Source organism: Oenanthe melanoleuca, chromosome 3, assembly GCF_029582105.1.
Source record: "Oenanthe melanoleuca isolate GR-GAL-2019-014 chromosome 3, OMel1.0, whole genome shotgun sequence".
Lineage (NCBI taxonomy): Eukaryota > Metazoa > Chordata > Aves > Passeriformes > Muscicapidae > Oenanthe > Oenanthe melanoleuca.
Window position 1 is genome coordinate 43,735,002 of NC_079336.1, and position 20,831 is coordinate 43,755,832.

Consider the following 20,831-nt stretch of genomic DNA (forward strand, 5'->3'; position numbering starts at 1 on the left):
GGCTGCGTGCGCACTGGTCCCTCGCTTACACAGTATGGCCGGCGACATTAGCTAGCGCTCGCTCAACGCTCTTCTCTGTAACAGGGGAACACACGGACTACAAGGAACCGAACCGCATCGCCCGCCCGCACCCCCGCTCGGACTGTAACCCGCTCACACACGCTCACGCCGCATCTGCCGCCGCGCACTCCGGGTGGTTTTCGCCCGTTTAAAAAAAAAAAAAAATCTTTTCTCTTCTACTTATTCTTCTTCTTATTTTTTTTTTTAATTAATATTACGCAAACCCCCCAGAAGGTGAAACCCGCCCGGGACGGACTGGGACCCGGCGGCGGCAGCAGCGCGGCCCGTGCAGCAGCAGCGAACGGTGGCGGCCGGGGGCGGCAGTTTGGTTGTCGTTTAATTTCTGTGGTTGTTGGTTGCCGAGTTGTCTCACCATGAAGGAGAGCGGTGCACACTTCTTCGAAGGGACCGAGAAGCTGTTGGAGGTGTGGTTCGCCCGGCAGCAGCCCGCGCAGCAGGAGCCGCACCAGAGCAAGGGGTCCGGCGACCTCCGCACCATACCCAGGTCCGAGCACGGGTGGGGTCGGAGCGGGAGAGGCGGCGGCGGGGGCAGCGCTGCCCTTGGGGGGCGGCCGGCCGAGCGGGAGGGTCCCTGAATGCCCGGGTGTGGCGGCGCTTCGGGGGGCGATGGCGGCCGCGCCGGGGGAAGGCAGGTTCCGGGGTGGCCGTCGGTGGGGGCTGGGCTCCCGCGCTGCCGGCGCCTTCCCGCTCCCCAGGTGACAGCCCCGGCATCAACCCCGGGGGTGACCTTCCGCCGCCCTCCAGAGACCCCCGGGCAAGGAGGCTCCGCTCTCCGGCGGGCGGGAGGTGGCGGTGAGGGGACGGAAGCCATTCCGCGCCGCCACCTCGTGCAGCCCCGCGCGGTTCCCGCTGGCAACATGTGGCGGCGGCGGCGGAGCGGAGCCGGGCGTGTGCCGCGCCGGCCGGGAGCGCCGCGGGGGGAGCGGGCGCCGTGTCGCAGTGCTGCTGGCGGCCGGGGCACGGCAGCGGCGCCCACCCCTCTGCGGCGGCTCGTCCCGCTCCTGCGGCCAGTTTCGGGATGAGAAGGCTCGGGAAGTCCCTGCCGCTGCCGTAGTGCGGAGAGCGAGAGCTCAGGAATCTCCCTCCCCGTTAATGCGAGCTGGAAAAGGAGATGTCTGCGGTGTCGCGGCGAGGGTTGATGGTTCCCTCTCACATGGCCGCTGTGGCGGCGACCTTCGGCACTGCGCAGCCGGACAGGTCCAGTGAGCGGCTCCCGCCGAGGGAAGCGGGCGGTACCCGGGGACCCTTCCCGTGGCTCCCAGCGGTGCGGTGCCACCGGAGCGAGGGAGGCAGCGGGAAAGGGGGTGCCCCCTCCTCCCCCAGAAGTGTGGCCGGAGCCGCGGCTTACACGTGAGTGTCCTGGCCGCGCTCCCGGGCCGCGCCGCCGCTGCCGTCGCTCTCCCCATTGAGGAGCCGAGGCCAATGGGAGCGGGCCGGCGCGGAGGGCCGGGCCGCGCCCGTCACCCAATGGGCATGTGGGGAATGCGCTGGCGCCGCGCTCGGCGCCGCCCGGGGCGGGGGAAGGAAGGCCCGGGGCCCGCTGCGCTCCGCGCCGCTCCCGGCGCACGTGTTCGGCACCGGCTCCCGCCGCTCCCGCCGCCGCCCGGGAATGTGCCCGCGCCGCCTTTGTTAGCGCAGGAGCCCGTGGCCACCTGCCGGCGCACGGGGCGGCTCTGGAGCGAGCTGGGCCAGGCGGGCACGGCCCGTCTGTGCTGCACATCGCCAGTACCCTGTTTTGGAGCGGGACTGCGTAGAAACACTGGAGTTGGGTGATCTTTGAGACACCTTCCAACCCGAACCATTCTAGGATTCTATGGAATACTTAGACTTGTGACTGCAAGGGTCCAGCTGTAGATCCACAAAAAATCGCCGCCTGGAAGTGTCAGAAAATGGTAGATCTAAGCTTGAAGTACAAAGCAAAATCTGCAGAACTGTGGATGAGCTTGCAGGGACAACTGAAATGGTATATCTGTAGGTGGGGGCAGCTGACATAGTTGGAAAAGGTAGGCTTGTCCTAAGCAAACAGGGCAAATCTGAAGGTTATACTCACGTGAGTGGTTCACTTTCAACATGCTCAGCTGTTCAGCTTTTCAGGTTCGGGTGGTTGCTGGAGAATCTGGCTCTTGGTGTAGCCAATCTGCTTCTGCATATCACTGTTACCCAGTGGTCTCTGGTCAGGGAGTTCGAGCAAGAGAGCTTGTCATAGTGTATTTAATGTTTGGAATATGCTGCTGATCTCCATTCAGAGATATATCCTCTCTGTCTTTATCTTTGTTTTGTTATTTTTCAACAAACTTCCCGTGTGTAAAAATCGGTAGAATTAGCTAGTCAAGGTCTGAATTGGCAGTGAGCAGATAACTGCCATTTTTTAAAGTAATGAATAGCCCATGTGTGTGCGTGTCTGAATGCTCGCGGTTAGTAAAGCTTCATTTCTGCTGTACCAGAAACATTGCAGAATACTTTTTTACCTCCAACCTGATGATGAGCATCAGGTGTCATTTTATAGCTCTTTGAGGCTTAGTGGTTTAGCAGATACAGGGTAACAGCTTATATAGTTAATGTCCAGGCAATCCTGGAAGGAATGTCCTAGCTGAAATACTTGCAGATGATGTGTCTGCTTTGGTGCTGGAGGAGTCTGTGTGTTTGACTTAAAATGTGAAAGATTCTAAAAGTACTCGTTTGACTTCGTGTTGATATGCTGATGTAGTTTAGAGAAGGCATTCTGCAAATGCTTTCCTCACTGACACATTCATGCTCTCTGGTGTTCCATTTGTCAGCTCAGACTCGTGTTTGCAAAACTGCAAACTTAACTTTTAAACTGCTCCCAGAGTATTTAATGTAACTGCAGTGTGGGTACTGGGACAGTTCCTTTGTGTGGTTTAGATATGGCTGTAAAGTTTTAATAGAGTGGATAAAAACTGTTAACTGTTGAACGTGTGGCCTTTAACACAGTGTCAGAGCTGTGAGCAGGCTTTGAAGACTTTTGTGTTAATTGGCTCTTAATACAACATGTTAATCGAAGTTGCTTACTTTCTTTGGTGGGAAGCTGTGACATGTCTGAAAGTGCTATTAACCTGAGTCCCGTTGTAATTATCAATGATACTGTGTTTTTAGCATGAAATGACCTTCTACAAACATTCTCTTTTGGAAAACTGTCACAATTAAATTACCTGTTGCAGCTGATACATTGTATTCAAGACTTTCATTTACATCTATCCTGCTGTGCTAATTCTGTAATGGTGATTGAATTAGCTAGTTTATGTTGAACAGGACTTGAAATCAAAGCTGAAACTGTAGAACAATAGCTAAATTAGAATCAAGTTGCAAACCAGTTGAGCTTGCCTTTTGTATTGTAATACCTGCTTAGTAGTGAAATGTGAACCATTCATCTACTGAATGACTAAGCTGGTGTTCAAAGCTAAAAATTTCCATGTTGTTCGTGCTTGTTAGGGATTGGATATTTTAACATCTTTGCAGGATATCATCAGCAAAAAGGTTCTTGAGCTGATGCAATTAAGACTTTTTTTTTTTCCACTTTATTCTCTCCTATGTGTAAACCTGCTTTCTGGATAAAAGTTTGGATTATGTGTAACATATTTCAGAAAATATCTCTTGTCATTTTAGTACATTCAATAAAGGTCTCAACTAAGAAGTATGGAACTTGAGTTTTACTTCGTTGTGAAGTTTTGGGGTGTTTTTGCTCACTTGTTAATGAATTATGCAGAAAGATCTTGTGGTTGAAATAGTTACTGGCAAGCATCTAAATATGCCTACCCTGCTTATATCCAGCAGTGGAATGAAGTTAATGTTTTTGTGGTCTCAAAATAATTTGCTTTAATTTTATTGCTTGTTCTCACTCTGCTTTGTAACACATGCTTTTTTTTTTTTTTTCCCCTAAAAATAGCCTTAAACTATGTATAGAAGACAGAGGGTTTGCTGAAATCATGATGAACTTGCTGCAAGCCCTCAATTTCCATGGTGACTGTGTAGTGCATTCACTATCCCCACAGTAAAATAGGCTATTTATTCCTTCAGATGATGTGCAGCTATGCATTTTCCATCTCTAGAGCTATCAGGATCTTGAATGTACAGAAGTTTGAAACCATAAATAAATGATGCCAGTGTCAAAAGCTCATATCTCAAGCATACTGCCCTGAGGAATACTCTGAAATTGAGCTTATTTATGGACTTTTAATCTGCTTCCTATTTATCTATATTATGTGGAGGCACAAGCTGGAGAAAACTGCAGCAATGAGGCATATGGAGTAACAGTGATACAACACTCTGGTCCTGTGCTACACAGAAGCTCCCAAGCTTTGATACAGTCAAGGGTTCGATAGAAGGATTTGAATCCTTGCTGTGTACTGCACCCTGTAGCCTGAGTCAGCTCACTGCTGCAGTGCTGCTGCATCTCTCCCCTTTCCCCAGCCCTGGGCAGTGTTACCTGCCTGTTTCCTCAAACACTGGAGGTACAGGGAAGCTGGGCCATGAGCCCTGCTCTGCAGGGCTACTCCTGCAGGAGCCCTACTCCTGTAATGCTTTGGAGCAGAACTGAAGGGACTCTGGAAAGAAGGCAGGGCTGTGCTAAGACAAGGGCTTCCGTCCCGGTGTACTTGTGGGGCTTTTTTATGGGTGATGCAAGGTTGTCTGGAGAACTTTATGTAAGAGTTCAGTCTTCCCCTCATCAGAATGGATATTAATCAACTAGATTTTTAGATCAGACTCGAAACTATAGGAAAAATTTTTTCTCTTAACTCAAAATTGTAATAAAGCATGGTTTCATACAATGGAAATGAGCCCTTTTATTCTCACTACTACTGGTTCTGATACTGCTTGCAGGAAGTGAAGACTTGTTTAAGACTTTCTGACATTTTCCTGCCTTACCACTAAAAGTGCTGAAGCATTTGGGTAATTACTTTCTGTCAGAGGTCTGGGCCCTTAGTGAGACTCTGTAAAAAGCAAATGAGCTATTGGTGTATTCCTCAAGGGACTTTCCTAATGGTTGTGTGCTTAGCCAGGAGAACAGAAAAACTTGGGGCTTTAGTAGATACTTGCTGCCTTACAGTATGTTCTTTCTGGAGAAAGTTGCACCCAAATTTGCCCTGATTTTTTTATTGTAAGTCCTGCTGGGGCTCATGCTCCCTCAAACACTTTGGATGTCCTTGGATACGAGAGACTTGGGAATGCCTATTGAATATCTTCGGATGTAAAGGATGGAGTCCCATTCTGTGTAACTGCAATAATGATGTAAAGCCTGCAACAGGAGAAATATGCAGCCTTCAGAGCCCCAGCTGTGGCCATCTTTGTGCCATTGCTGAAATATCTTGGTTTCATTTGGGTTGATGCTCTTAGTAGTTGGCTTGGGACTTTCTAGGTAAGAAGGATTTTGTGAGCAGTATTGCATCGATGTGGATGCAATTTTCCACCCAGGTGCCTGTCTCTCAAGATTAAGTGCATATCCCTGAAGGGCTACTTAGGTTTAAGATAAGGGAGATGTGGACAGTCTCTGTATATCTGTGCTCAGAGAATCTAGAGGGTGTGACACTTTTATGCACCCCACAGATATTGCCTATGTAAACTTAATCAAGTTGCAAGCACCTTGAGCCTAAACTCGTGCTGTGTAAATGGTTCAAGGTAACCTATCTTAAACAGCAATTTATAAAATAAGTTATATTTATAATAGGAAGTAATTCACATGCCACTGTCTGCAGAGAAATGCACGAGCTGCTGAGAGGTGCTTGAAAATGCGTGTGACTTTTGTGTGGTCTGTACTGTCCTATCTGTTTTGGGATGCTCAAAAGCAATGTTCCAGCTCTGCTGACAGTGATGTTTAGCAACTTTTGTGTGTCTTGGCTCAATCTCCTCTGCGTAGGCAGTTTAGAGACAGTTTTATGCTGTTTTGATCATGGTATTGGTAGGAATTTGCCTATTTAACTGTAGCCTGCTAATGAGGTAACTGATACTTATGTGCCTCCTAAAAACACTTAGTAGGTAACAGGTGAGGGGATAAAAGGTTGTTCTGCAGTTGAATGCTTGACATTAGAACAAGATCTTACATAGTCAAGATTAAAATGCTTATTCCTTATGGTACTGTAGAATTGTCAGCTGTTCTATTCTAATGAAAAGCTATGAAGAGCATGTATATGTCTTAAGCTGTCTTTAGGAGTTCCATATGATTTGTTTCCTTAGAATTCCTGCCCTAGTGCAGTAGAGCTTTTCTTCACAGTGCTTTCTGGCTGCCTTAGGAAGGCCCTGTTACTGGGATGGTGTGGTAGAGGAGGCTGTTGGTGGCTGATAGGAACAAGTTCTTGATGTAGTTCTAAATGTCTTCAAATTGCTGTTAACACATTCCCAGTTGGCCTGAAACAGCAGTATTGTGCCTGGTATGCTTGACTCTTGTTAAAGAATGTGTTTTACCCCTGAAGGTAAAGGCTCAGAAGAGGTCAATAACTTGTATTCAAAATCATGGTTTTATCTGTCAAGGAAAACTTCCTTCTGAAATAAAGAAGCAAATATGATGCTTTGGAACTTGGTTGAGATGAACTGTGGACTATTTATGAAGCATACTTCCTAAAATTAAGCTACTTCTTAGTTATTATAGCTTTTCCCTACTGACATACCTGGTTGGCAGTTGAATGGAAGTTATTTGTACTCTGGTAATGAGTCTGTTGATAAGGCACTAAATATTCCAACACAGGTATAGGTGTAGATTGTTAAACTTGATTTTTTTTTTTTCTTTTTCATTTTTGGGATATTCTGCTAGTCAGGTGTAGAACAAATAGCTTTTTACCATTCAAACAAGGATAGTCCTTCACACTTGAGTAGATGTATTCTATTTTCATTTGCTATTCTCTGAGAAGGCGCAGTCACTTAAGGAGCATCGTGCTTGCCCATTCAAGAAACTAATTTGATTCTGGATAAGTAGCAGTTATTTGAAAATTCAGAAAGGGGGTCCTACAATTTTGAATGAAGTGGTCAATAAGTGAGGAGTCAGTCTCTAGTTGGTGTCTGCAGGTCTGCTGCAGAACTTGCTTCCAGTAAGAGCTGCCAATGACTCATGGATCATATTCTACTATGCTTGAGTATAGGAAAGCAGTTTCCAAACTGGCTTTTTCCTGATGTCTGGCTATGGGAAACAATTTAGGAAATAATAATGCCTTGCACATTGATCATTGAAGGGGAGTTTTGAAGAGCAGAAGTCCATGATGGCACTTAATTGTGGATCAAGTCTTACTTGGGTACCCTTTTTCAATTGCAGGCTTTGCTTCCAAGTTAAAACTTAACTCAGTTATGAAATTAGTAGTGTTCTCAAATACTTAGATTACTAACGCAGTAGCTTTTTCCTTAGTATTGAATAGCTGCAATAACCATTGATAACCATTGAAATACTACTTTTAAGGTTGATTTTGTTTCTTCATTCAAGTGTGGGTCGATAGTTTCAACTAGTGACAATTATACAGATCAAAAAAACAAAAGGGGAAGAAATACAAGAGTTATAGCTGTAGTGAACTTAATCTACTTGGTACAAAGTAGTCCCAGATGTTCTTCCTTAGCTGAGCTTTAAACAATAGAACATGCCAAATACTAAGGTCATCTTGTTTAAATAGATTATGTTGGATCAAATCCAGCCTTTCTTTAGTTTTCCATACTTAACTTTAAAATGTGAATAGATACAGTCCAGTATCCCTGCAGAACTTCTCCCTAATGTGGCCAAATTTTATCCTGGGTGCTGCAACCCTTTGTTAGTGTATGTATGCTTCTAGAGCAAGCCTGGCATCCTGTCTCTTTCTAAAGTTGTAGGGTTTTTCCTTAATGCTGCTCTAGACAGATCAAATTATAACCTTGCCCTTTATTTCTGTGAAGGCTGAACATCATAGTTAGTGTATGCTTAGCTATGTAGTGAGAACTTGAGCATAGCTATGATACACAAAGGTCTCATATAACTGCAGATTTCAGCCATAGTACCTAAATACCAAATGTAGTACCAACAAGCATAACAGGACTCACTTTGCACTTAACACACAGTAGTGTGTTGTTGGTGCTATACTGACCCCTCACTGAGCTACCAAACTTGTTACATCTTCCTCTGCTAATATGTGTCTGAAACCTGGATGAGACATTTCTCTGCAATGTGTGCACAGAACTGCACTACAGTGATATTGAAGAAAAATGTCACTTGCCTGCATCAGGCTGAGGTTTTGACTGTCTGACCCAGTAAGAAGCTTGTTGAGGCTGAGACGTATGCTCTTGCAAAGCCTAAGATAGTTACATGCCCATTAATACTTGGACAAGTACAAAATCAGATTTGTAGTAATGTACAAATGGGGTTAGTACAGCTCAGCATCAGGGAACTCTTCCTCACCTTTCCCAAATGCAATGTCAGACTCTGGGTGTTTATTTAATGGCAGATAAAATGTCAGTAGGGATGCTGGAATGGTTTGAACAATCTAAGACATTACCTAGTTCAATTTATAGGAAGAGTGGCTGGCAAACTTATGCTGTTGTGCTGTAGCCAGAGAAAGCTAAATTCGATAGTATTGTTACTAGCAAAATAGTATTATTTTTCTAGGAGCATTTAGAAGATACTTTATTTTATATTTTTTTCGCTCTTTGCATTTACCAGTCTTTTTGAGGTGAGCAGCCCCCTGCCTTTTCACGTACACTTGAGTTTTAGGAACAGAGCTAAATCCAGTCAATGACATTAGCATAGACCTGAGTAAATGTGTGGGACTTGAGCTGAGCATTCAAAATAACCTTTTTAATTTGACATGGAGATCTGAGTGTCCGTGCTGTCATGCACAGACATGTCAAGACATGTCGAGCATTTCATCAATGGTCACTAACTGTGATAAACCTCACTTTGATTTTAAGTATCCAGTTATATCACTGAATTTCTGAATTAATCAGATTGGTTATGAGGGATTTTTAAATGGATAGGATTTTCTTAATGTATGTTCTGGTTGAATCATATATATATATAAATATAATTATTCGGGTGTAATATGTACTTTATATGGGAAAATCCTTAAGTATTAGTAAAGGTGCAGAACTCCATTTCAAAAGGCATTCTGAATGAATTAATTGAGGGAGAAGTTAAGGCATTTATTTGCTGACTGTTTAGAAAGGCTAAAGACTATGTGAATGTTTTAATTATACATACAACAGAATCTAAAACTTCCAACTTCACAAACTGACCAGTTTTCTAAGGGGAAAGACTGGTGGCTGGGGGAGAAAGTGTGTTAATGGAATTAACAGTGTGTGCTCTGTCCTGGAGTACAGCCACAGGGCTTTTGCAGTGTCAGTAAAGGGTGAGAGGTCTGCCTCCTGAAGAAGGATTAGGTTGACAGTTTTATATCGGCAAGCTGAGCTTGCTCAGCGATGAAAAATTGGCAATTTTTTCATGCTCCTAGCTCCTGCAGTTATTCTGGCTCTACTGATGGGCAGCTTAGTTTTATGCTGGGTTAGTAAATCTCTTGGATCATGACATCTCTGAGGACAAGAGCCAGCACAAACCTGCAGGTGGAATATGCTGAGGGAAGGGAGAAGTAGGACAGCTGGCAGTCTTGTAATTTTGTGACGTCAGGAAGCTGTATCTGTTCCTGTCTTATTTATAGCGAAATTGACTGTATTGAATTCTCCTAATCTGGTGTAGACATAAGTCTGAAGTGACAATCAGAGTAATTTTTTTCCAAGTCCATCATTTCTCTTGAGTACTTGAAAGTCTCAGCTTAATTTGAGCCCTTGGTTTTTATATTTTTTATATTTATATTTTTTATACTCCTTGTAGAATGAGTAATGTTTGTAAAGAATTGAAATATTAAACTTCTACCACCATACTGAATTCTACCACCATAGCTACAATTTGCACAGTATGAAGGAGTTCTGTGATCCTACTTGGTCAAGAGGAATTCAGGCCATTGAAATTTATTAGGTTTTTGCTTTTCAGTTCAATTACAAACTTGACTCTAAACTGGTCAATTAAAACATCTTAATAATAACTTGGTTTATTACTGCAGTAATTGCCAATGACAACTGTGGTTGAAGTGCATAGAGGTTCAACCTAAAGCATACATTAAGTTACCAACATGGGGGATGCAGGTTATCCTGACTCACCTGGTTAGAAGTTTAAGGTTGATGTTCAGCAGTTGTCTGCATGCAGCAGATCATGGTAACAGATTTTGAGGACTACTGAACCATTAAGAGCAACGAATGAAGTGTTACTGTATTGTGAGAGACAGTCCTTGTATGAAAACTCTTCCCATTTTGTGGATCCAGTAACTCAAGACTCTAGTCTTGTTTGGGATTTTTACCCAGGGCTCCAGCAAGCTTTGGTTTGTTTAACCTGTTGTTTGTGCTCTTCTATAATTTCTTCACAGGATTGAGTGGGACAAACTTCTGGAGAATGTGCATTGTTTGATCATAAGTGTGACAAAAACTGACAAGCAGGAAGCTTATGTACTCAGGTAAGGCACTGGTTCATTCTTTTAGTCTCCAGGAGGGAAAAAAAGTGATAATATGTGTATAAAAGTGTCATATGTGATTCACTTGGCTGAGAATCCAATCTTGGGTTAATGGCAAGTTGATGGCTACAACTTGCAGGCATCTCCTGCTCAGAGGTGCAAATCTCTTCATAGTTGATTCTTTTTTCCTTTAACCAAAAGGATCGACAGAGTTGTGGTGGGTTTGCACCTCATCACTGAATTTTGCCCATGGGTAAAGAAACGTCCCCGATACAGAATTTCAGTGTTACTTCGGCAGAATAGGCTATAGGTGTCACTGATTACCAAAAAAACCTTTTTTGGTAGATCAGCTTTAACAGCACATAATACAATCAAGTGGAATGACTCTTGCAGCTGATCTAAGGGTATCTGTAAAACTGTAGGTTTCCTGGAACCCTGGAGTTTTTGTTGTGCTGCAGGCCTATCTCCTGTTCAGCTGGGCTGTAGTTACATATCTGACTTGGTTTATATATAGTTAATTTCTGTATTGTACTTGTGAAGCATATCATATAGCTGTGCCTGTGTACCCACTTCACAGCATGTTTGTATTTCTCAGGTAGTTTGAGGGTGTCTAAGGTGTGTGCCTTTTCCTGTAATACCACACTTGGAGCAGGTGTTTGTTTTGGGAAATCATAACAGCTCTCAAATGTTAGCTGCATTCTGTTGATTTGATCTATTTGCTAAGTATGTTTGTGCCATATGCTGAATGTTCACTTAGAGTAATGCATTTGGTTGGGATAAGGACCAAGACCTAACAGCTCCCTCCTGGATTGTTTTATGTAGAACACTTAATATATTCTTAACACCTCTTTTTCAGTGAGAGTAGCATGTTTGTCTCCAAGAGACGTTTCATTTTGAAGACGTGTGGTACCACCCTCTTACTGCAAGCACTGGTTCCCCTGTTGGAGCTTGCTAGGGAGTACAGTGGGTTTGACTCAATTCAGGTAAGGTGTCAAAAATCTTCCTTGGAATGTTCAAAAAGCTTTTTGCTACTATTTCAAATTCACTCTTTCCAATAAATATTCCAAAACTTGGACATTTGTGTAATTCCCATAATGAGAAGATTGTAATGTAAGATTGCTCTGCTGTATCAGTTGCCCTTTTATTTGTCTCTTAGTGGGTGCTGATTAACAAATGCTATTGAGCTGAGTTACTTAAGAGTAACTGTGCCCATGCTGTCTAGTGGAAAACAAGTTTGTAAGTAAACTGTCTCCTGAAGCTTAGAAATTAGGATAGGAACAACTGTGTGCTTCTGAAATGGGAGTACAGGTAGTAGTGTTTTGACAATAAAAACTTAGGTCCTGTGAGAGTCCATGATAAATGCTTGCATTTTCTAAATTCTTAGATTCAAGATGGATGGATATACTCAATACCTAAGATGTGCCTTTATTTTTTCAGAGCTTCTTTTATTCACGTAAGAATTTCATGAAGCCTTCCCACCAGGAGTACCCACATAGGAATTTCCAGGAAGAAGTAGAGTTTCTTAATGAAATTTTCCCAAGTAAGTTGATGAAACTTCAGCAGTTGGATGAAGGGTTGATGATACATGAGAAATGATGAGCCATACAATAGCTACAGGCTGCCAGGCCAAAAATTCAGCAGTCCTTGCATAAAAATCAAAAGCTATAAATGCTTATTTTCTGAATTTCTGTTACTAGCTTGCCAAGGTCCAAATTCTAAATCAAACTAAGCTTGACATTTAGCCCTTGTCTTAACTGAGGTCATCTTCAGGCTTCCAATCATTCTGCAGAATTCTGAAAGCCCTATTGAAAAGTTAGGATAGTAATTTAAAGTAAGCAATACACTGAAGAAAAATGTGGGCTTTTCTCAGAGAACTTACTATGCTAAAAACTGAATTTAAACATTTAGTACAGTTTAAGACTTACAAGCAGAATCTTAAATTCTAAAGTGACAGGTTTTTGATGAAACAAGGAAGCTGTGGTGCTCATAAGTGCATTTAATAGAGGCTTTAAGAGTAGCACGATTTCTCTGTGCATAGCTAAAGCTGTAATATCAATTTCCTGATAGTAGCTTCTCAACTGGGGTGTCCAGACCCACTTCTGAGGAAGCTTGCTTTTCTGAATATTAACTTTGCATTCCTGAAGTTAAATGCCTGGTTATTTGATACAGCTGCTGACTGCATCAGTGAGCCTCGTGGGGTTCTGTGAAAGCCCTGTCTTTAAATAAGAAATGAATATAATGTTTTACATAAATGTTCAGCTGTGGTACATTAACTGGGGGCTTTTTATCTTGTCTAGATGGAGCAGCTTATTGCATGGGGCGTATGAACTCTGATTGCTGGTATGTATATGAAGAGTTAGAAGTCTTTACAGTAGAACTTGATGTTGTCAATAAGTGTTACATATTTGACTTGTGCTTTATGTAGGTACCTGTACACCCTGGATTTCCCAGAGAGTCGGATATCCAATCAGCCTGATCAGACACTGGAAATTCTGATGAGTGAGCTTGACCCAGTAGTTATGGACCAGTTCTACATGAAAGATGGTGTTACTGCAAATGATGTCACTCGTGTATGTTTGCTTGAAAACTGAGCATTTTGGGAACAGTGGAAATTGGGCAACAAAATGCTTAATTCACTTAACTTTTAATACAAGGTTTATTTTGTGGTAGGAGAGATGTCGTACAAAGTGTGAAGTTAATACTTTGGGAGGAAAATGGATTTAGCTCAAGAACGTTTTGGGGAATATAACTTCATGTTTTCAATGTCTTTTAGTGAAAGCAGCAATATGCAGATATTTGGGTGACTGGAAGCTTTTACTCTGAAGAATATAGAAATAGGAATAAAACCACAATTTGAGTAACTTTCAAGGATGTAGATTACAAGGAGTAAGGCTTAGACTGGAGCTAAGGAATGCAAAGGTTAGATGTTAAATCAGGGAGCCATTTGGATGAGGGGAAGGGCAGATTTGGGGTCTAAGCATAACTTGATGGGTTTGCCTCCTTTTCCCAGATGGGGAGGTCATGTGACATGAACAAGTTTTCCTGACAAGTACACTGACTTCATCTTGTTTTCCATCTTAGGCTTTGATTCTCATACTGTATTTGCTATTGAGATTTGGCTGTAGCTCAGGTACTGTGTGGTAAATCAAAACACTTGGGATTGCACTTCTTCCTAGGGTATAAAGTAGTATATTCATACTCTGGAGTAAATGTAAACAGTCTTCACTTAGTGGTTGAAGAGAAGCCATTTCAGCAGCAAAAGCAAATACGTTTTGGAGTTCTAAGCTGTTTCCTTGTCTTGGATGGATGCAGCTGGGCTCTGTAAGAGGCAGAGTGATAGTTTGCATGCAGCTTGTCATTGCCATTGATGCAGTGACAGGATGCAAACCAAGGTCACTACAGCAGTACACATAATCAGACTGACTTGTTATTGGGAGAATTCTGGTTATCTGGAGAATTCTTTGTGAAATAGATGTTCATTTGGCCTTTGAGTTAAATCTAAACAAGTGTAAGGATGCATGATAAACAGAGTTGTTTAACTTTGTTTCAGATGAGTGGAATTCGTGACCTGATACCAGGTTCTGTTATTGATGCTACAATGTTCAATCCTTGTGGGTATTCAATGAATGGGATGAAATCGGATGTAAGTTTTATACTCATTATTAATAAACATTGGTAAATAAAAGTAAACAAATATTTGGTGGTAATAATACTTTTTTTTTTTTCAGGGAACTTACTGGACTATTCACATCACTCCAGAACCAGAATTTTCTTATGTTAGTTTTGAAACAAACATAAGTCAGACCTCTTATGATGACCTGATTAGAAAAGTTGTAGAGGTCTTCAAGCCAGGAAAATTTGTGACAACTCTCTTTGTTAATCAGGTGAGTTTTCATGCATTAGTTTATCAGCTGATGAAATATGCATAGACACAAATGGAGCAAAGCTTGAGATTTTTACTGGAGATTAACAGTTTCCAGTTTGCCTCATAATTGTGTGGTAGTTTCTTTGGAAAGTAAAAATGCTTTTCAGTCGTGCTTTGGCATGTACTAAATCTGATCTTCAGGAACTGTAAGATGTAGCATCCCAGTCCCAGAATTTTAATGACTTCCTATGTAATTCTGTATAGGCATAATTTCTTGCTTTGGCATTTTTCTGGGTTTGCCTGAACTGCTGTAAATGGTGTTGCTCTCAGCTAATCATAAAACCACAAAATGATTTGGGTTGGAAGCGATCTTAAAGATCATCTAGTTCCAACGCCCTGCTGTGGGCAGGGACACTTTCCACTAGAGCAGATTGCTCAGAGCCGCATCCAGCCTGGCCTTGAACACTGCCAGGGATGGGGCACAGCTTCTCTGGGCCGCCTATTCCAGTGTCTCACCACCTTTACAATGAAGATTTTTTTTTTTTTTTTTTTCCTAATATCTAATGTAAAACCACCCTCTTTCAGTTTAGATCTGTTACCACTTGTTCCACCACTCTGGCAAAAAGTCCCTCTCTAGCTCTCTTGCAGCCCCCTTTAGGTACTGGAAGATACTCTAAGGTCTCCCCAGAGTTTTCTCCAGTCTGAACAACCCAATTCTCTCAGGCTCTCAGTGTCCATAAGAGAGGTGCTCCACCCCCCTCAATTGTTCACAGAACAGCAGTACCATATGTAGGAAGCAGAATCACTGCTTGGGAATGAAGCTTTCTGCACCACTGTCAGGAAGAGTTTTAAAACTTGTTGGAAAGAACCATATCTGAAATGCAGTGTGTTAATCCATCTCTAAATTACAGTTTTAAAAGTAACTTCCTTTTTTTGTTTGTTTTCTAGAGCTCTAAATGTCGCACAGTGTTTTCCTCTGCCCAGAAGATTGAGGGGTTTAAACGTCTTGATCACCAGATTGCCCAATTCAGTGATTATAATTTTGTTTTTACCAGTTTTACAAAAAATCGCCAGCAACAGCACAGTTGATTAAGAATGAAGAAAAAGCGCAAAAAGAAATCCAATATAGAAGGTGGTGGTTGCTTTCTAGTTAATGATTCAGGGGGCCATGCTTTCCACTCCCACCACCTTGTAGTTGTGGAAAGCCCTAGGTGTAATCATAGTATAACCATTTTGAATTGTATGCATTATTATATCAAGGAGTTAGATATCTTGCATGAATGCTCTCTTCTGTGTTTAGGTACTCTATGCCACTCTTGCTGTGAAATTGAAGTGCATGTAGAAAAATCTTACTGTATGAAACTTTACAACACGTGTAAAAATGATTCAGGTAGAATTACACACAGTATAGTTTTTCTCCAAGTATCACCAAAAATTCCCCACAGACAAGGCTTTCGTCCTCATTAGACTTCAGCCTCAACCTACTCACTGGGGACAATTCTCTGTTAAATTGTCACTCTTTTTTTTTAAATCTATGTTGTGATTTCAGTCTAAAACAGTTTTTGATGAACTTCTATAATTTCTAATGAAACTGATTTCTAATAAACACTTTCATGTTTGGAGAAAGTTCTTAAAAAAGTTACAAATTGTTTTGCTACTACAGGTGGTGGTTGATTTATTTTTAAATCAGACTGACTTTTCATGCTCTAATAAAACTTCTAGGAATTTGCTCAGCTCTCCTGTAGAACTGGGCTGATGCATCAGTCTTTCACCTTTAGTAACTTGGGTATCGGTACTAGTGCAAGCTAAATTTTGTCTCACCTTAATGGTCATTTGTCTGTCCGCATCCCCAAGCTGTCACACCGCTATGCAATGGCAGAATTTGATGAAGGTCCAAGACTTGACAGGGGAAGAGCTGAGCCAGGCTTCAAGTGCTTTGGCATAATTGTGTGACAGCTTTGCAAAGTGCAAGTTCGTATTGGCAGCAGGCACCTTCTGTCCTAATCACCTGTTATGTTGGAACAGGAAGCTGGTGCTCCTGAGCACTGGCAGGTAGGGCTAGTGCAGGTGTGGGGTTTGGTTTGGAGTATTCTCAGTCAAACCTGTGACCTGCCACTTTGGACTGTAAAGAGTGCTTCTAAACTGGTCCAGTGTCACTTCATTTTGTTGTTCCAAGCAAAGCTAATGCCTCTGTCTTGTGACAGTCCTGTGACATTGTTGTGCATGTGACTTATGTTGTACTTGAGTGTTGTGACTTCATCTGTTTTTTCCTCCTAATTGCTAAGGTGGTTCCTCTTACTGTGACTTGAGGGCATTAAGTGAAGGTATAGAACATGAACTGTCTGGGCCACCTGGACAGAAGTGAAGTAGAATGCTATTCATGGAGCATGAATAAGTGTGTAATTCAAAGTCACTTTAATGAGTATTGACTAAAATGCAGGCTTTGAAAAGCTGGCACACTTTCAGTTATGTTTGTTTGCAAATACTGGGATTTTAACAGCTGTGAGACCAACATATTAACAACAAAATTGAGATTATTTTTCCCCTCTTGTCCTTGCAATGTTTTAACTCTTTCTGGTTTGATGCAATGGTTCTTTTGTTCCTTCCGTATTTATAAATGAAGTGCTTTTTCAGTGCTTCTAAACTAAAGTTCTGCTTGGTTAGAAATCAAGTGGTTGGAACATTTTGATTTTTTTTTTTATTTTATTTTAAGCATATTATTGATGTTCTTTACCAATGTTATCAATTACATGCTGTAAATGGCACTAATGCTTTTTGGTGTTAATATTGAGGACCAATATTTCAATAGGGGTTTCTTTGTTCTTGCATTGTCCCAATTGTTCTGACATTTTTTGGCTTGAGGTCCTTTAAGTAGACTGAAGATCCCTTTTCAAGTAATACTGAAAGAATGCATCTTACAAAAAGAAACATAAGCCTCGTCTATGAAAATGAAAGATGTTGAATGGGTTATTGAACTGTCTGGGTGATCAGGATGGGGGGAGTATGGTGTTTATAATTTCTGTGGTGTTAGACTTTGATCATTTAAAAAATATCTGTACCACAACTTAACGCTTCAATAAAAGTTCGCTTAAATTGTTTGTAGTGATGATCCAGCTATTCTATCCTTCACTATCTTCATGCTTTTTGGTACCAAATGGTTTAATTCTGAAATAGATTTATGTCCTTACTGTCCTAATTTGCACTGCTCCTGTAGGGGATGCATATCAACACACTGGCAGTTTAAAATGAGGCAGCATGTGAAATGAAGCCAAGTGAAAATGTTATGCTGTTCATGAAGCTAAAACTGTTTCTCTAAATGAACACAAAAATTTGTTGTATATGTTCAACCTGTATAATTTTTTCTTGAGCGTTAAATATTCTAAAAAGCCTTCTGAATTAAGACAGCTGCTTCTAAGTAACAAATTGGCATACATTTATGTACTTAAGCTTAGACTGCCTTTGAGAGTTCAAGGTGAGATTTATCTCTTAAGGTAAAGTAGGCAGGTACCTAATCTAGATAGTAACTTAGATCCATAAGCTAGTGGCTAGGAATGCCAGTGCTAAGCAGATGCAGCCAGCACAATTGAAAATTCCTTGACTTCATGTGTTAAATCCTATAGGAAGAACAGCTGCAGTTTAATCATACTTGCAGAGCTTCAGCAGTGCTGATATCCCCCAAAGTCACCTAAGTATTGTGTTGGTATTGGAGGCCTAAAACCTTTAAATTGCTTAGTTCTGAATACAGGTTTCAGTAGGCACCCAGAATCTTATCTGTGATGTTACATATCTCTAATGGTGTTCTGGATTGTAAATAGGAACTTGCAGTTATTTCAAGTACTTAAGACATTAAAATGCCCAACAAACTATGAAAATAAGAAATTCCAATTTGCAGCATCAAGAGATCCTGTTTTAACAATCTCAGCCATGACAAATTAGCAGTAAACTATGTGTGAAGGGTACTGAAGGAGCTGGTGAAGGAGCTTGTCAAGCCACTTTTAATTATTTAGCAGCTTCCTGGTTAACTGAAAAGTTCCCAGTTGGCTGGAGGGGTAGCAAATGTGATACCCATCTACAAAAAGGGCCACAAGGAGGATCTGGCAACCTGACCTTGTTGCCAGAGAAGGTTATGGAGCACATGATACTGAGCACTGTCACACAGCACATGCCTGTGAAAGACAGGTCTTGATTGACCAACTAGATCTCCATCTATGGCCAGCTGACCCACTCAGTGGATGAGGGAAAGGTGGATGGTGTCCGTCTGGACTTCAGTAAATCCTTAGATGCTGTGTCACAACATGCTGGAGAAACTGGGTGCACTGTTTGCTATGAAAAAAACTGGCTGGGTCATCAGACTCAGAGAAGGGGGTGAGTGGTACCACATCCAGCTGGTGTTCCCCAGGGCTCAGTATTGTGGTTGCAAAGCTGGGGGTGTCTCATCCAGTGGCAGGGGCCATCTTTAAGGTTCCTCCCAATCCAAACCATTCTATGATTCTGTATTAGACTGAAAGGGATAGGCAGACCAATGGTGGCATGATTAGGGCAGGAAAGAGGACAAGGGAGTTCTGTGCCTGAGCACTCATGTCCTTCCAACATAGGGCAGAAAGGGAGATGCTGACACTGGTGCTAGTACCAAGCCACTTGAATAGGCATTAAAAACCAGTGGTTTTCAATCCTAGACCTTTACTGTGGGGTGCTGATGACAAAGAGATGACACTGCTCTGCTACTTACCTGCATGGGATGGCTCTAGAAACAGGTACTGGCTGTTAATCTGGCTGCTGATCTGGCTGCTGCTTTGGTGGTGCAGGATAATGTGTTGGTGGAAGTGTTGAAGCTTGCCAACTGGTGTGTAAACTCGGGTTTCCCTAGTGATAATCCCAAAAGCAATGCCACCAATATCTAAGTGCACAAGGCTTGGGAATAATGCTGGGATATGCTTCCAAGGTGTGGAGTTCTCCCAAGGTATTTCAAATTTACTGTTACATTTTCTTCTACTGCTTGTTATACACTGTACTTGCAATACTGGAGCTGCTGTTATATTTTTAAAAATTAAGCAGGCCCTAGAGAGTTTTGCTTCTGCAGCTGCCTGAAAGGCATATCTTTATATAAATTTTACATTCTCTATAACATGCTTAGTTCTGCCTTTGGCAAGTGCTATTTATTTCAAACATATGTGTATGTAGTTAAATATGTACAGTCACTTTTAGAAGCAAGACCAGACACATGAATACCATAAGCTCAGCATTTTTCACTCCCGGATTAGCCAGAACATGAGCACATATCGTGTAATTCCTAATGCAGGTGCTTTACCTAGTCCCTGGCTCTATGTTGTTTATAGCCTTCCTGTTACTTTCCCGACATCTTTTTCTAGATTGTATTTATCCTCTTGGTCCATTACTCTTAAATTTTTCTTAAATACTAGGATTTCAAAATAGCACGTAAGTCATCTGCCCACTTAAAGACATAGAATCACAGAATTGTTTGGGTTGGAAAGGCCATGGGCAGGGGCACCTTTCACTAGACTGACTTGCTCAAAGCTCCTTCCAGCCTGGCCTTGAACACTCAGCTTCTCTGGGCAACTTGTTCCAGTGTCTCACCATCCTTAAAGAATTCCTTCCTAATACCTAATCTACACCTTTGCTCATTCATTTTAAACCATTACCCCTTGTCCTGTCACTACATGCTCTTGTAAGGAGTTTCTCCCCATCCTGGCACATTCCCTTCAGGTCCTGGAAGGCTGCAGTTAGGTCACTCAAAGCCTCTTATCCAGGCATAAAATGCAAATTTTCTCAGCTCTGCCACACAGGAGAGGTGACACATCACTAATCAACTTGGTGTCCCTCCTCTGGACTCACTCCAACAGGTCCAAGTCCTTCCTGTGCTGGGAGCCCAGAGCTGATGCAGCCCTGCAGGTGGGGTCTCACCAGAGCAGAGCAGAGGGACAGAATCCCCTCCCTGCCCTGCTGCCCACGCTGCTTTGGGTGTAGCCCAGGACACGTTTGGCTCTCTGGGCTGGGAGTGCCCATGGCTGGGTCATGCCCAGCCTCCCATCCACCAGCACCCCCAAGTCATTCTGGGAGGACTGCTCTTGATCTGTTCATCCTCCAGCCTGGATTGATATGAGAGTTGCTGTGACACAGGTGTAGCACCTTGCACTCGATCTTGTAAAAGCTCACAAGATTCCCATTTCTCAGGCTTGTCCAGCTCCCTCTGGATGGCATCCCATCCTTCAGATGTATCAACTCCACCACTCAGTTTTGTGTCACCTGCAATTTTACAAGGAGTACACTCAATCCCTTCATCCATTAAAGAAGTCATTAAAGAAGATATTTATTAAATAGCACTGGCCCCAGTATGGACACCCCAGTATTGTCCTCTTCATTAGAAAGGTGTAAAGTTCTTGCTTGAGTTGGTGAGGTAGCCAGAG

General features: G+C 42.5%; 1 protein-coding gene and 1 long non-coding RNA gene across 2 annotated transcripts in view; one reads left to right on the forward strand and one right to left on the reverse strand.

The window, feature by feature from the left end:
- AMD1 (adenosylmethionine decarboxylase 1) lies at window positions 1-17,504 on the forward strand. Its single transcript, XM_056486331.1, has 9 exons — window positions 1-565; window positions 10,458-10,544; window positions 11,398-11,524; window positions 11,979-12,081; window positions 12,839-12,881; window positions 12,967-13,111; window positions 14,092-14,184; window positions 14,270-14,425; window positions 15,355-17,504. The coding sequence occupies exons 1-9, from the start codon at window positions 435-437 to the stop codon at window positions 15,493-15,495; spliced, it is 1,026 nt and encodes a 341-aa protein (XP_056342306.1). The 5' UTR covers window positions 1-434; the 3' UTR covers window positions 15,496-17,504.
- The window catches only part of LOC130250559 (uncharacterized), a 21,011-nt gene continuing 13,653 nt past the window's right edge, over window positions 13,474-20,831 (reverse strand). Inside the window, exon 3 of the long non-coding RNA XR_008840002.1 lies at window positions 13,474-13,860. This is a non-coding gene — a long non-coding RNA (uncharacterized LOC130250559). The remainder of the gene's footprint in view (window positions 13,861-20,831) is intronic.

Coding starts and splice junctions, on each gene's coding strand:
- AMD1 (XM_056486331.1), top strand. CDS start 435: ATGAAGGAGAGCGGTGCACACTTCTTCGAAGGGACCGAGAAGCTGTTG. Junction 566..10,457: donor GACCTCCGCACCATACCCAG/GTCCGAGCACGG, acceptor ATTTCTTCACAG/GATTGAGTGGGACAAACTTC. Junction 12,882..12,966: donor CGTATGAACTCTGATTGCTG/GTATGTATATGA, acceptor TGCTTTATGTAG/GTACCTGTACACCCTGGATT.